Source organism: Prionailurus bengalensis, chromosome X (assembly GCF_016509475.1).
Source record: "Prionailurus bengalensis isolate Pbe53 chromosome X, Fcat_Pben_1.1_paternal_pri, whole genome shotgun sequence".
NCBI lineage: Eukaryota > Metazoa > Chordata > Mammalia > Carnivora > Felidae > Prionailurus > Prionailurus bengalensis.
Window position 1 is genome coordinate 33,755,415 of NC_057361.1, and position 13,439 is coordinate 33,768,853.

Sequence of the window (13,439 nt, forward strand, 5' to 3'; positions counted from 1 at the left end):
CTTCTCTACTCCCTTTCCTAATAAAACACTCTAAGATAAAGTTGTGTCTTAAAGTCTTCCAGGCAACCCAGAGTAGACACCTTGTTTCCATCCTCCTTGCCACAACCTCCCTTCACACACACCTCTAATCACACCTGACTTCCTACCAGTTCTTAAACACATTTTATACAGTCCCCACTATATTTTGCTCGTGAGTATCTTCTTTCTTAACCCAGACTGACCTTCTTCCCATCCTGTATTTATCAGTCATCATATCTCCTCTCCTTTAAGCACCAAGCAAAGGCCACCTCTTTATCCCAATCTAGATTATTCTCTTCCCACAGTAGTTTCTTTGCGTCTGTATCAGAGCAACTGTCATCCTTTGACCTGAGTTTGAAATAGTAGGTCAGTTAATAAAGCCACAGAAATTACATACCTACAAACATACACCCCCAGTGCATTTCTTAATCATTTATTTTAACTTAAATGTGCATTTATTTTGAAGTCTTCTAATATAGTAATAATTCATTTTGTTTGAGTATAGTTTCAGTGATTAGAATTCTTCCATATCTTCCTGGCATAAATTCTGACCTTAATGCATTATAATCAGCAATTTCTAGTTTGAGCTTTTCTAAAGTACAATAAGAACCTAAGAATGCTTTCAAAGTAAACCAAACAAAAGCTTTCTAAATATTCATGATTATTTTTTTCAGTTTATTTTTTCATTTTATTTATTTTAGAGAGAGAGAAAGCATTCATGAGCAGGAGAGGGGTAGAGGGGTGGGGAGAGAGAGAGAGAGAGAGAGAGAGAGAGAGAGAATGAATGAATGAATGAATCCCAAGCAGGCTCCACGCTCAGCATGGAGCTTGACGTGGGGCTCGTTCTAATGACCCTGGGATCATGACTCCAGCCAAAATCAAGAGTCCAACGCTCAACCTATTGAGCCACCCAGTGCCCCTCATGATTGTTTTCTAATCTTTTACAGCTTTGAGCCCAAACATAACCCAATAGCAAATTTATTTTCAAATACTTAGGTCTTCAGAAGTATTCGGCTTAATTTTGGGGCGCCTGGTCGGCTCAGTCAGTTAAGCGTCCGACTTCAGCTCAAGTCATGATCTCACAGTCTGTGAGTTTGAGCCCCACACCGGGCTCTGTGCTGCCAGCTCAGAGCCTGGAGCTTGCTTCAGATTCTGTGTGTGTCTCTCTCTCTGCCTCTCCCCTGCTCATACTCTGTCTCTCTCAAAAATAAGTAAATATTTTTTAAAAATTAAAAATATTCAGCTTAATTTTTATAGTAGTAGTTGTCTTTTTCTTCCCTTTAGTTTATTGATATTAACTTATATAATTATAACCACAAACATGCCTGGCATAAAGAGCCTGGGAGACTAATTCACCTAGCTTTTGATGAGCACAGTTCAGCTGATAGAAGTAGGCATGCATGGTCTTTGTATAGAGGATCTGCTCTTCATTGGGAATGGAGAACATTAATCTGATGAATCAGTTAAATAAGGGCAGATTAATAGAGCTTCTGTTGAATATATGTCTCCTGGATAGAGTGAAAACTCATAGAAAGCAAGGTCTGTGTCTTATGTGTCCCTACAGCACTCAGCAAAAAGCCTTAAAAGCTTTACTACAAGAAGGTGTTCCATATGTGTTGGTAGAATTGAATGCGTTGAATTATACCATTTTTCTGAGCAGAAGTTGGTTTAATAATGTAAGATGTTGGTATGTCAGAAGATGACATTGCCTTGGAATTTCTGAGCAAGAATGCCAAAAATATCCCAAGACATTAGTATATGTGCTGCCAAAGCAAGCACATATCCCAAAGACATTAGATACATGCAGGCTAGAAGATAACTCACTCCACTGAATTTCTTTGGTATGTGTTTATAATGCTACAGGACTTTATCTGTACTATTTTCTACTCTCATAAGATTTCAAGACTGGGGGCACCTGGGTGTCTCAGTCTGTTAAGCGACTGACTTTGGCTCAGGTCATGATCTCACGGTCCGTGAGTTAGAGCCCCAGGTCGGGCTCTGTGCTGACAGCTCAGAGCCTGGAGCCTGCTTCAGATTCTGTGTCTCCATCTCTCTCTCTCCTTCCCCACTCACAGTCTGTCTGTCTTTCTCTCAAAAATAAATAAAACATTTAAAAAAAGATTTGAAGACTGTATTTACAAAAAGTCACCAGTATATTTTAAGCTAAATACCAATGGAACATTAATAAATCCCAATAATGCATGTTTTAGCCTCTACTAATATACTATATATTAGTATGTGATACCCACACATATCACTTTTTCCTAACAACATATTTTCCTATCCAAAACTTTCAGCCAAAAGCAAATAGAGCCTGCATTGGTTAACTGTTGTATAGAGACTACCCTAAACCTTAGTGGTTTAATGTTTATTTTGAGAGAGAGAGAGAGAGAGAGAGAGAGAGAGAAGAGACGAGACGAGACGAGACATGTGAGCAGGAGAGAGTCAGAAAAAGAGGGAGAGAGAAATCCCAAGCAGGCTATGTGCTGGGCTTGACAGGGGGCTTGAACCCACAAACCGTGAGATCATGAGTTGAGCTGAAATCAAGAGTTGAGCTGAAATCAACCAACTGAGCCACCCAGGTGCCCCTAAACCTTAGTGGTTTAAAACAATTTATTGCACATGATTCTGGGGGTGACTGGGCTCAGCTAGGTGGTTCTCATTTAAGGTCTCTCATGTGGTTGCAGCTAGATGGTAGACTGAGGCTCTGAAGTCATATGAAGGCTTGACTATGCTGGTTGTTCAAGTTGGCTGTCTCACACTTAATGTTAGCTGCCAGCTGGGAATTCAGCTAGGCCTGCCAACCAGAGCACCTACCTGTGGCTCCTCCATGTAGCTTGGGCCTCAACATCATGGCTTTTTGAAGTAGCACCCCAAGAATATCCATTCTAAGAGGGGAAGTAGAAGCTGTTAATCTTAGGGTTGGGGCCCAGAAACTGGCACATTGTAACTTTTGTCATGGTCTACTATTCAAAGCAATCACAAGGTCCACTCATCCAAAGAGAGAGGATAAATACCCCACCTTTCATTGGCTGTAGTATCAAAAAGTTATGACGTCTTTAATCTGCTATAATGTCCATTAGAACTTTCCATTTGTGACATTCTCATTAAGTAAAATTTACTAAAACTGTCAAAACAAAATTCCTTTTACAAGGCACATGACTTACAACAGTTAAAAATTAGATGGATAGTCTATTTCACCATCCAATCTCATGTTTACCCCTAGTAAGAAGATTGAATAAAATACTTCAAATGATTTTTCCCACCCTTACTAATAAGTTTTACCACGACCAAGAGGAAAGTCAGGGAAGGATTCCTTTTCCTGGTAATGGTCTCTGTCTTTGCTGAAGCTTGAACAGCCTCTGGCTTCACTGTGAGTTTTGGGGTTTCTGAATTCTTTTGGTCTACCCTCTCAGAAGACAGCAGTTCTCAGCCCTTGACTCAGTGCTCAGGAGTCAGGTACCTGAAGGAAAAGCCTAAGAAAGTATATGACTTTTCTTACCCCACTTATGAAAAGTCATAGTTCTGTTGACTCCATGGCAAGTAGGAGCCTTACAGAACAAAGGCTCTTTGTATATGTTCACATTGAATTTTTGAATTGAAACTTTTGGTTTTGAGATGATTGTAGATCCACATTCAGTTATAAGAAATAATACAGGCAGATCTCATGTACCCTTTACCTAGTTTCCCCCAGTGATATCATCTTGCAAGGCTATGGTGCAATGCCACAACCAGGGTAATGGCATTGATACAATCCACCCATTTTCTTCAGATTTCCTCAGTTCTCGTGTGTGTGTGTGTGTGTGTGTGTGTGTGTGTGTGTGTGTGTGTGTTTAGTCTATGCAATTTTATCACATGTGTAGCTTTGTTTATATACCACTACAGCCAAGATGCAGAACAGTTCCGTCACAGCAAAGATCCCTTGTGATCTTTTGTAACCATACCCACCTCCCTCCTGCCACCCTTCCCTAACTCCCAGCAACCGCTTATTTTGTCACTTCAGGAATGTCATTTAAATGGAATTGTATGGCATGTATCATTTGAGATGGGTTTTTTTCACTCAGCATAATTCTGTCGAGATTCATCCAAGCTGTGTATATTGCTAGTTCATTCCTTTTTATTGCTGAGTAGTGTCCCATGGTATGGCTGTACCATAGTTCGTTGAACCAGCCACCTCTTGAAGGTCATCTAGTTTGTTTCTAATTTGGGGCTATTAGAAATAAAGATGATATGAATATTTGCATACAGCTTTTTATGTGGACATAATCTTTCATTTCTCTGGGATAAACGTCCCAATGTACAATCGCTGGGTTGTATGGTAATTGTATGCTTAGTCTTATAAGCAACTACCAAACTGTTTTCTGAAACGGCTACACCATTTTACATTCCCACCAGCAATGTCCAAGTGAACCAGTTTTTCCACATTGAATGATTTCTTTATTTATTTACTTTTTTTTAAACTTTCAACTTATTTTTTTATATTAAATATAATTTTTCAAATTGGCTTACATACAACATCCAGTGCTCATCTCAACAAGTGCCCTCCTCAATGCCCATCGCCCATTTTCCCTCTCCCCCTCACCCCCCCCCCACGCCATCCACCTTCAGTTTGTTCTCTATATTTAAGAGTCTCTTGTGGTTTGCTTCCTTCCCTCTTTGTTTGTATTTATTTTCCCCCTCCCTTCCCCCATGGTCTTCTGTTAATTTTCTCAAGGTCCACATATGAGTGAAAACATAGCTGTCTGTCTCTGACTAATTTACTTCACTCAGCACAATACCTTCCAGTTCCATCCATGTTGCTGCAAATGGCATGATTTTATTCTTTCTCGTTGCCAAGTAGTATTCCATTGTATGTACAGGAGTGCTGATCCATAGGGGTACATGTACCCCAATGTTTATAGCAGCGCTTCCACATTGAATTTTAATGATGTGAATTACCAACACTGTTTTTAATGTTTGGTGGCTTGGCAGCCCAATATGAACCAAGCATTACTGCCTACTTTCCCCCTCTTGGTCACTTAGGAAAGCCTTGAGACCTCAAGAACAGACAAGGAGAAGGATCTTCTGGGGCTGTTTTCAGTGGTATCTTTATTTCCACCTCATACCCCAACCTATATGTTCATTGATGGGTTCCAGTCCTCATTGTACCATAGACTGTCAGTAGCCCCTGACTGACCACACGTGTGTCCTATATCTCCTCTCAAATTCCTTTTACTTTAATGTTAAAAGTTACAGAGAAATACCTTCATAGAGTTTCCAGCCTCTCTTTTTCTTATACCTAAGGCATATCTTAAACCAGTAAATTCTAACATAGTTGAGTGGAAATGGATTGTCATATTTAATCCAGCAAGTTAATATTGTACATTCAAACATGGGCTACAAAATAATAAACCAAGCATTGTCACTTTTTCTTTTCACGTGTTTTCCCTTGGCCAGGTGGAATTTGCTGCTGACATAGGCCTTCACTATAAAGGAGAGCTGACAGTTGTCTTACGTTACATTCCCCCAGAGGAGAACCTGGTGCTTCCTCTAGAACAAGTTCAAGGTAGAGTAAAAATTGGTGGCTTTGATCAAGGACATTCTGTATCTAGAAGCGTGGGAATAGGGCTCAGGAATTGTTGGATTATGTTACTTTCCCATTATGCAGATGAAAATGTAAAGGATTAGGTGTCACTAACTTTGGAGAGAGTTGAGAAGTATATCTGACATATGGGGAAGGGTGCAAGATCTTTACAAGTAAAGGGCAAATTTCATACTTAGAAACCAGCCTTAATGGTGATATTTGTTTCCTGGAAGTCCCAGAGATCTAGAATCTTCCCCAGGGTGGAGTGGGGAGGGAGGGAGTGGTACAGTCTGCTGAGAGGGGAGGTGTAAAAAGCTGCTGTACCTATTTATGATATTGACAGTTACTCAGGGAGTCTTGAGGAGGAAGTTGACTAGAACACACCAAAGGAAAAATCCAGATGGAGTCAACTTTTAAATCCCTTTTGCCCTTCTACCATCAACTCCTATAGCCAGCTTCCTCTGTCCTTCCATTCGTTATCACCCTCTTCATTGTGACCCTGTGCAAGTAATTACTGTCTCTCAGCCTCCGTTTCCTTACTTCATAGGGTTATTGCAAGGATTAAATAGGTTCATTCATGTAAAGTGCTTAAAGCAGCACTAAATAAAGGTGGTGGTGGTGGTGGTGGTGGTGGTGGTGATAATTCACGTTGAGCACATTTCATCAGAATAAAAATGTGACACAGGAAGAGTTTTCTCTCAAAAATGTAGTTGTGCCTGGGCTACATATTGCCTTTGGAGCTGGCCTTGCACAGTTCTCAATTTGTAAGACTGAAACATCCAAGAAGGAAGTTATGGAATTTTCTCTTTTGGAGTCTACACACTTGTGTGTGGCGTTCACTGTAGCTGTTTCTCACTGAGAGCAAGAATGTGGCTCAGGCAGCTCTCAGGGTCTTTTCCCTTTTCTCTCTATATATACCTGTGAAAAGATATTCCTTGTTGGGGAATAAAATTTTACATTTATTTGTTCCTGGGGGGTGGGAGGGAGGGGAGGGTGGGTGATGGGTATTGAGGAGGGCACCTTTTGGGATGAGCACTGGGTGTTGTATGGAAACCAATTTGACAATAAACTTCATATATTGAAAAAAAAATAAATTTATTTGTTCTTGTTTTTCAACAAACACAAATGGGAGACCTATCCAGAAGGAATCCAGTGGGGTAAAAAACATTTAAATAAATACATGGAAAAATACACGGTAGCGTAAAGACCTGATTCAGTCAGCAAATGAAATAAGTATTTGCAGATTTTCTTTCTGAACTTTGAAATAGAACCCTCTCTCTCTTCCCTTCTTTCACTTCCCTTCTCCCTCCCTCTCTCTCCGTCTCTCTCAATCTCTCTCATTTTGATGGCTGATGCAGGAAAGAAGAGCTTCAAAAGGGGAAAGAAGAAGGAGTCACCTGTAATATTTGGAGGAATACTGGAAGTGTTCATCAAAGAGGCAAAGAATTTGACCGCAGTGAAGTCGGGAGGCACTTGCGATAGCTTTGTGAAGGGGTAATTTTGTTTTAACTCATTTTAGAAAATACCTAATGGGAGATGAGAGGGTCTGTGATCCATGAGACAGTGGTGGCTGTGAGACTTCTGTGTTAGTCTTACTCTAAATGTACAAGGTAAGAGCTACCCTTAAATGCTGCCTTTTTTTTTTTGTTAAGTTTATTTATTTTTGAGAGACAGAAACAGAGAGTGAGCAGCAGAGGGGCAGAGAGAGGGAGAGACAGAATCCCAAACAATCTCAAAAGTTGAATCCCAGTGCGAGGCTCAGTCTCATAAACTGTGAGATCATGACCTGAGCCAAGATCAAGAGTCAGACACTTAACTGACTGAGCCACCCAGGTGCCCCATAAATACTGGCTTTTAGATATGAAACAACACAGGTATAGAGGGGGCTGCTTATTCTAGCTTTCAGCTTGCTTCCAGCATATTTCAGGATTTCTCATCATTCTCATCCTCAATACTGGCAGATTTTCCTGTAAGATTCATTTCTCAAAGGAGGAGAAAATACGATTTTCTACATGTAATATATTTTTTATTGTGCTTTTTTATCATTTGATACTGGTAATATACAAAAGCAACAAAAATATTAGATCATTGGTGTTTTGCTCTCTTAGGGGAAATTGTAAAAAGTAGAGATTTCAGAGCACCTTCCCCAGAGATATCAACTGGAGAGTGCTTTGGCAGAGGCATATTTCTTTTTTCCAGTTTTTTCTTGTGATTGATTTCTAGTTTCATACCATGGTGGTCAGAATAGATACATGGTATGATTTCAGTCTTCTTAAGTTTATTGAAGCTTGTTTTGTTGCCTAAGATGTGATGTATTCTGGACAGTGTTCCATGTGCACTTGAAAATAATCTGTATTCTGTTGTTTTGGAATGGAACGTTCTGTATATATCTGTCATGTCCATCTGGTCTAATGTGTCATTCAAAGATACCTTTTCCTTATTGATTTTCAGCCATTGATTTAAGTAGGGTGTTAAACCCTACTGTTACTATGTTACCACCAATTTCTCTTTATGTCCATTAATATTTGTTTTATGTATTTAAGTGCTCCAATATTGGGTGCATAGATATTTACAATTATTATACCCTCTTGTTAGATTGATCCTTATCTCATTATGTAATACCCTTCTGTGTCTCTTGTCACAGCCAGCCTTTGTTTTAAAGTCTATTTTGTCTAAGTATTATTGCTCTGCCAGACTTTTTTTTTTTTTTGCTTCCATTTGCATGGTAAAATTTTTTCATCCTTTCACTTTCACTCTGTATGTGTCTTTAGGTCTGAGGTGAGTCTCTTATAGGCAGCATATAGATGGATCTTGTTTTTTATCCATTCTGCCATCCTCTGTCTTTTTATTGGAGCATTTAGGCCATTTATATTTAAGATCATTTTGAATAGGTAGGAGCTTACTGCCATTTTGTTCATTGTTTTTCTGGTTGTTTTTGTAGTTCTTCTTTGTTCCTCTCTTCTTCTCTTGCTCTCTTTCTTTGTGATTGATGATTTTCTGTAGTGTTATATTTGGCTTTCTTTCTCTTTATGTTTTGTGGATTTATTATAGATTTTAGGCACGAGGTTAATTCTTTGAGTCAATCACATTACTGTTCTTCTCATCAATCCTTCTTAGAAAAGTATAATTGTCTCTATAAGAAAATGAGTCAAACTTTTACCCTCACAACATTCTAATTTTGATAACGCAAATAATAAAGAGAAGCAGATATCTGGGACTTTCCTGCTGGTGAGTGTGTGGGCCTGAGTCCCAGTCCATCTGTCCTTCAGTCTTTCTCACAATAGTTTTAAGCACAAAAAATATGTTTTATTTGTATCCTGCCATTGCATTTTCTCTCATCAGCCCCACCATCCATTCCAGCCTCTTCCTGCTCACTGTCTGGTGGGATGAGGGGATGGCTCCTTCCTATGGCCTCATTGTCACCTTACCGGGGTGATTTAACATCTTTTGAAATAGTTTTCACTGTATCTTGTTGAACATTTACAAAGAAGAGATAATAAAAGATAATATCTTTGTTCTATAATGAAAAAGGGCCTATAACTTTCTAGTAAATTGTCTCCCTAGTTACACCTAAATATTGAGCTGATTTTCAAGAGACCTTACATTTTTTTAAGAGAGCTTGAGAAAGCAAAGTTTTTTCTGTTGCATGTAAACAAACACAAAAGGTAAAGTATCTAGGGCAGGTTTGAAAGCTTCATGATAATTAGCGACCCATGTTTCTTCTGTCTTGTTATGGATTTCACCTCATTGGCCCAGGTAGCTGCTGGAGTTTCAGCTATGCCATCCAAATTCCAGCCATAAGGTAATTCCCAGAAACTTCATATAGAGCCACTTTTTGTGTCCTATTGGCCAGAACTTAGTACACAGCTATATAGGCTGCAAGGGAGGCTAGGAATGTTGTCTTTATTCTGGGCAATCTTGTGCCTAACTAAAAAAAAATGAGTATTTTAAAGAAGAAGGAGAGAATGAATATTGGGAGATAAGGAGTCTTTTTCTTGGTACATGAAATGCAATCTCAAGTGTTGCAAGGTGTCTTATTTATTGTAAGAACCTACTATAGGAGATATTTTCATTTCAAGATGAGGGACCAAAATAGGATTAGAAAGGAAAGTGCAGGAATTTTACTATTGCCCTACTTAAAATAAACAATAAACCAATCCACTTAAATCTAGATTTAAGCATAGAAGAACCTAGAAGAAAAAATCAAATACACACACACATGCACGCATGCACACACATACACATACTAAGAATTAGGGGAATTGATTGGGGGTGCCTGGGTGGCTCAGTCGGTTAAGCTTCTGACTTCAGCTCAGGTCATAATCTCAGTCCATGAGTTCGAGCCCCACATCGGGCTCTGTGCTGACAGCTCAGAGCCTAGAGCCTGTTCCATATTCTGTGTCTCCCTCTCTCTCTGCCCCTCCCCTGCTCACGTTCTGTCTCTCTTTCTCTCAAAAATAAATAAACATTAAAAAAATTTTTTTAAAGAATGATGGGGAATTGAAATGACTACTCAAGGATGCCATTGCTACTGTCTCACCGATGGCTTGATTGTATTTTCTCTTGCAGCTACCTGCTCCCTGATGATAGCAAAGCCACCAAGCACAAAACTCTGGTAATAAAAAAGAGTGTTAACCCTCAGTGGAACCATACTTTCAGGTTCAGTGGCCTGCATCCCCAGGACATAAGGAATGTTTGCCTCGAACTTACTGTCTGGGACAAGGAGGCCTTTTCCAGCAACATCTTTCTGGGAGGAGTTCGTTTGAATTCTGGAACTGGTGAGGGACTTGGGGACCCTGAGATGGTCTGTGACGAGGCATGGGGCAGAAGAGTGGTTCCTGCCGGTTAATGTGTAGTAGATGCACACATAGTTTCAGCTTAACTGATTCCTGAAATTACCACACATGCTCCATCCCTTTATCCAAGAATCTGTTCATTGTTAAAAATACTACTACATAAGTTTGCATCCTTTGGCTATAAGTTTAAGATATAAAATGTTTGTATTCAGTCCTTTTATAAAATATCACCTACATCTTAGTCTAAGTGAATTTCAACTACCTTCTTGGGTGTTATTTCATGTTTTGCTCAGGAGAAGATCACCAAGACAGCACAGACTTCTGACAGGGGAGAGAACAATTTCCAAGACCAACTTTACTTCATCCTCTTCTCAGATTACTCACTGGTTGAATTGAAAGGAACCCCATTTTCCCCGCTAAAAAATAACATCTAATGTTGTTTAAACAGATTATGGAAGCATACTACTGATGCCACAAGGTGCAAGCCAACAGGGTGAATTGGAGGGAAATGACAGTAGTAGAGCACATGTAGCCCCCCAGATTCTCATTATTCCATAATTTAAGTAAGACATGGAGGGTCTGCATGCACCATGGTCTATATTCCTGTTAAGAACAACCCTGCCTCTATGATGCTCTACTTTGTTATAGATTAAGGAGAGCCAAGAATATCTATACCACTAAAGTGAAAAATCCCCAGGTCAGTGGGGAGTTTAACAAGGGGCCTTGTTAAAAAGCGAGTGCTTCAGAGACCCGTTCAGCCTGTTCTTCTGTCAGGTTAACTCAGTCCAGATGAGAGCCTGCTCTGTGATAAACTACCAAATTGGAGGGTGGTGGAAATGACCCACTAGGGCCGTCCTGATTTGTTTCTCTTCATCTTGGCAGAAGTGAGTAGTCAGACTACAAAGGAATTCTTTCGTTCTAACTAACACTACTCACTAGATGCGGTAAGGAAAAACAAGCCAGTGAAGGACTCTCTGCTCAAAAGACCCCCTTAGAGGTTGATAAGTGTCTTCCAGAAGATCGAAATGTTTCATCTGTGGAGTGTAACACTCCTTTTCCCCCTCTTCAGGTATGAGCCACGGGAAGAACGTGGATTGGATGGACTCTCAGGGGGAAGAGCAACGCCTTTGGCAGAAGATGGCCGACAATCCCGGGACTCCCGTAGAGGGTGTACTCATGCTCCGTTCCAGCATGGGGAAGTGTAGACTGTGAAGGTACCAGTCTCCAAAATGGGGCCTCCAGGCACTGTCTGGCTGCCATTTCCTATTATTATCAGGCTTGGTACCTGGGATTCTGTTTCCCTGCCATTTCTCACTTTAGGGAACTGGGACATGCGGGGAGAGATGTCAGTGTTATGAACATTTAGGGACTTGCTGAGTGTCTATAAGAGCATGTACCTCCATATGTCCATGGACCAAGGCCTTTTTGATTGGATGATGGAAAGTGTGTCACATTGTCCTGTCAGCAAGCAAATTGTACAGTGATTCATAGGCTTTATACCATAAGGGAAATGGTGCAAGCTTCTTTGAAACTACAGTAGAGATTTGGAGTCCCTAAACTTCTATTAATGAGTTATTTTAGGTTTCTTAAAAGGGTTTGAGGGATAAAAGGGCCACTCATAATATAGATCACTTGAAGAGTAAGAAGGAATACTGGCTACCCTTTTCTCACCCTGGGAATCCCCACAGTCCAAAGAAGGCATGGTGGGGATGGTTGCTTGGACAAGGAGGTGGCCCTGTTATTGTAGCAAACTTGTGGATTAACCAGGTAAGTTTTCAAGATGAGCTGAAAGGTTTTTTTGGTGACTATATAATTTATCATCTAAATCAGCCCACTTTTGAGAATGAGAAGAACGAAATTATAATACTGGAACAACAGATGTAAACCAGGATTGAACTGGGAAAATTGGGATGTAGGGTCACCCTAATTATGACCTAACAATTAATTCTATTATAAACAGTTAGTTTATAAAATATTCTAAGCCACTAACTACAAGGAAGTAAGAACTAATGTACATTTTGAGCTCCTGCTTGTATCATATTTACTGATATCTCTTTGGTCAAAGGAAGTCATATGGCCAAGCCTAAAATCAAGAGGCAGGAAAATCCATCTGTGCACGATGAAGCCATGGCAAGGTTGATATGCAGAAAGGGAAGAAGAATTGTTACCAGTAGTTCAGCCTACCATACTTTCTGTTACCTGGAATTCTAGATGCTTTAGCCACGAAACTTAAATGCAAAGGTAGTTGAAGCAGAAAGTTACCTCAGACCTGTTCCTCATTTTGCATATTCCAAATCTGAAGCCCAGGGAGCTGACATGACTTGGCCAAGGTCATATAGAAGCTATGACTATATTCAGACTTAAATCCAGGCTGTGATTTATAGGCCAGTATTCTTTCTACTGTAGCCCCTGGCATAATCTTGTGCTTATCCAGGTGGAGAGGAGGGCATAGATGAAAGAAGGTGGAGCAGAGTCGGATTACTTCAGTATGAAGTACCTGATAGACTTTTCTGCCAGAGTCCTAGTCTAGCCCCTCAGCTCATTTTTTTACTTGAATTCACATAAAATCTTTGAAAGGATAGAAACTGAATTTTAGTGGTAAGAAAGGTAGAATCATCTTTAGGCTTATTCAAGCTAATTTTTCCATATTCTAAATTTCTTCTTGAATTTTGAAAACTGATTTAAGAATATATTTAGCATTATTCTGAGGGAATAAGCAGTCCATTTTCAGTATTATTCAAAAAAGGCTAATTCTCAAAAATTAAAGTTACCAGTCTAGTGTAGCTCAGTATATATGGAATATTTTTTAAAAACTCAAACTCCCATCCCTATGTTGCCCCTCTTAAGAAACAAAACACAAAGTGTAAGATCATCACTACTTCCTGTATTGGAACACTTGTCTTCAGACTTGACCTGACCCATTCTGTCTTCATTGATATTTTGGGGACACGTGAGAGGGAGATGATGGTGAAGTATGGAGACATCTCTAAAGTAAACAAAATGGGGGCGCCTGGGTGGCTCAGTCAGTTAAGCGTCCAACTTCGGCTCAGGTCATGATCTCA

General features: G+C 39.9%; 1 protein-coding gene across 1 annotated transcript in view; it reads left to right on the plus strand.

Annotated features, from left to right (window-relative positions):
- Nucleotides 1–13,160, plus strand: part of SYTL5 (synaptotagmin like 5) — a 109,598-nt gene extending 96,438 nt beyond the window's left edge. The window contains exons 13-16 of the mRNA XM_043570446.1: nucleotides 5,455–5,563; nucleotides 6,940–7,075; nucleotides 10,151–10,359; nucleotides 11,447–13,160. Of these exons, the coding sequence (XP_043426381.1) occupies nucleotides 5,455–5,563; nucleotides 6,940–7,075; nucleotides 10,151–10,359; nucleotides 11,447–11,589 (597 nt within the window). The 3' untranslated portion in view covers nucleotides 11,590–13,160. The remainder of the gene's footprint in view (nucleotides 1–5,454; nucleotides 5,564–6,939; nucleotides 7,076–10,150; nucleotides 10,360–11,446) is intronic.
- Nucleotides 13,161–13,439: the final 279 nt, after the last annotated feature.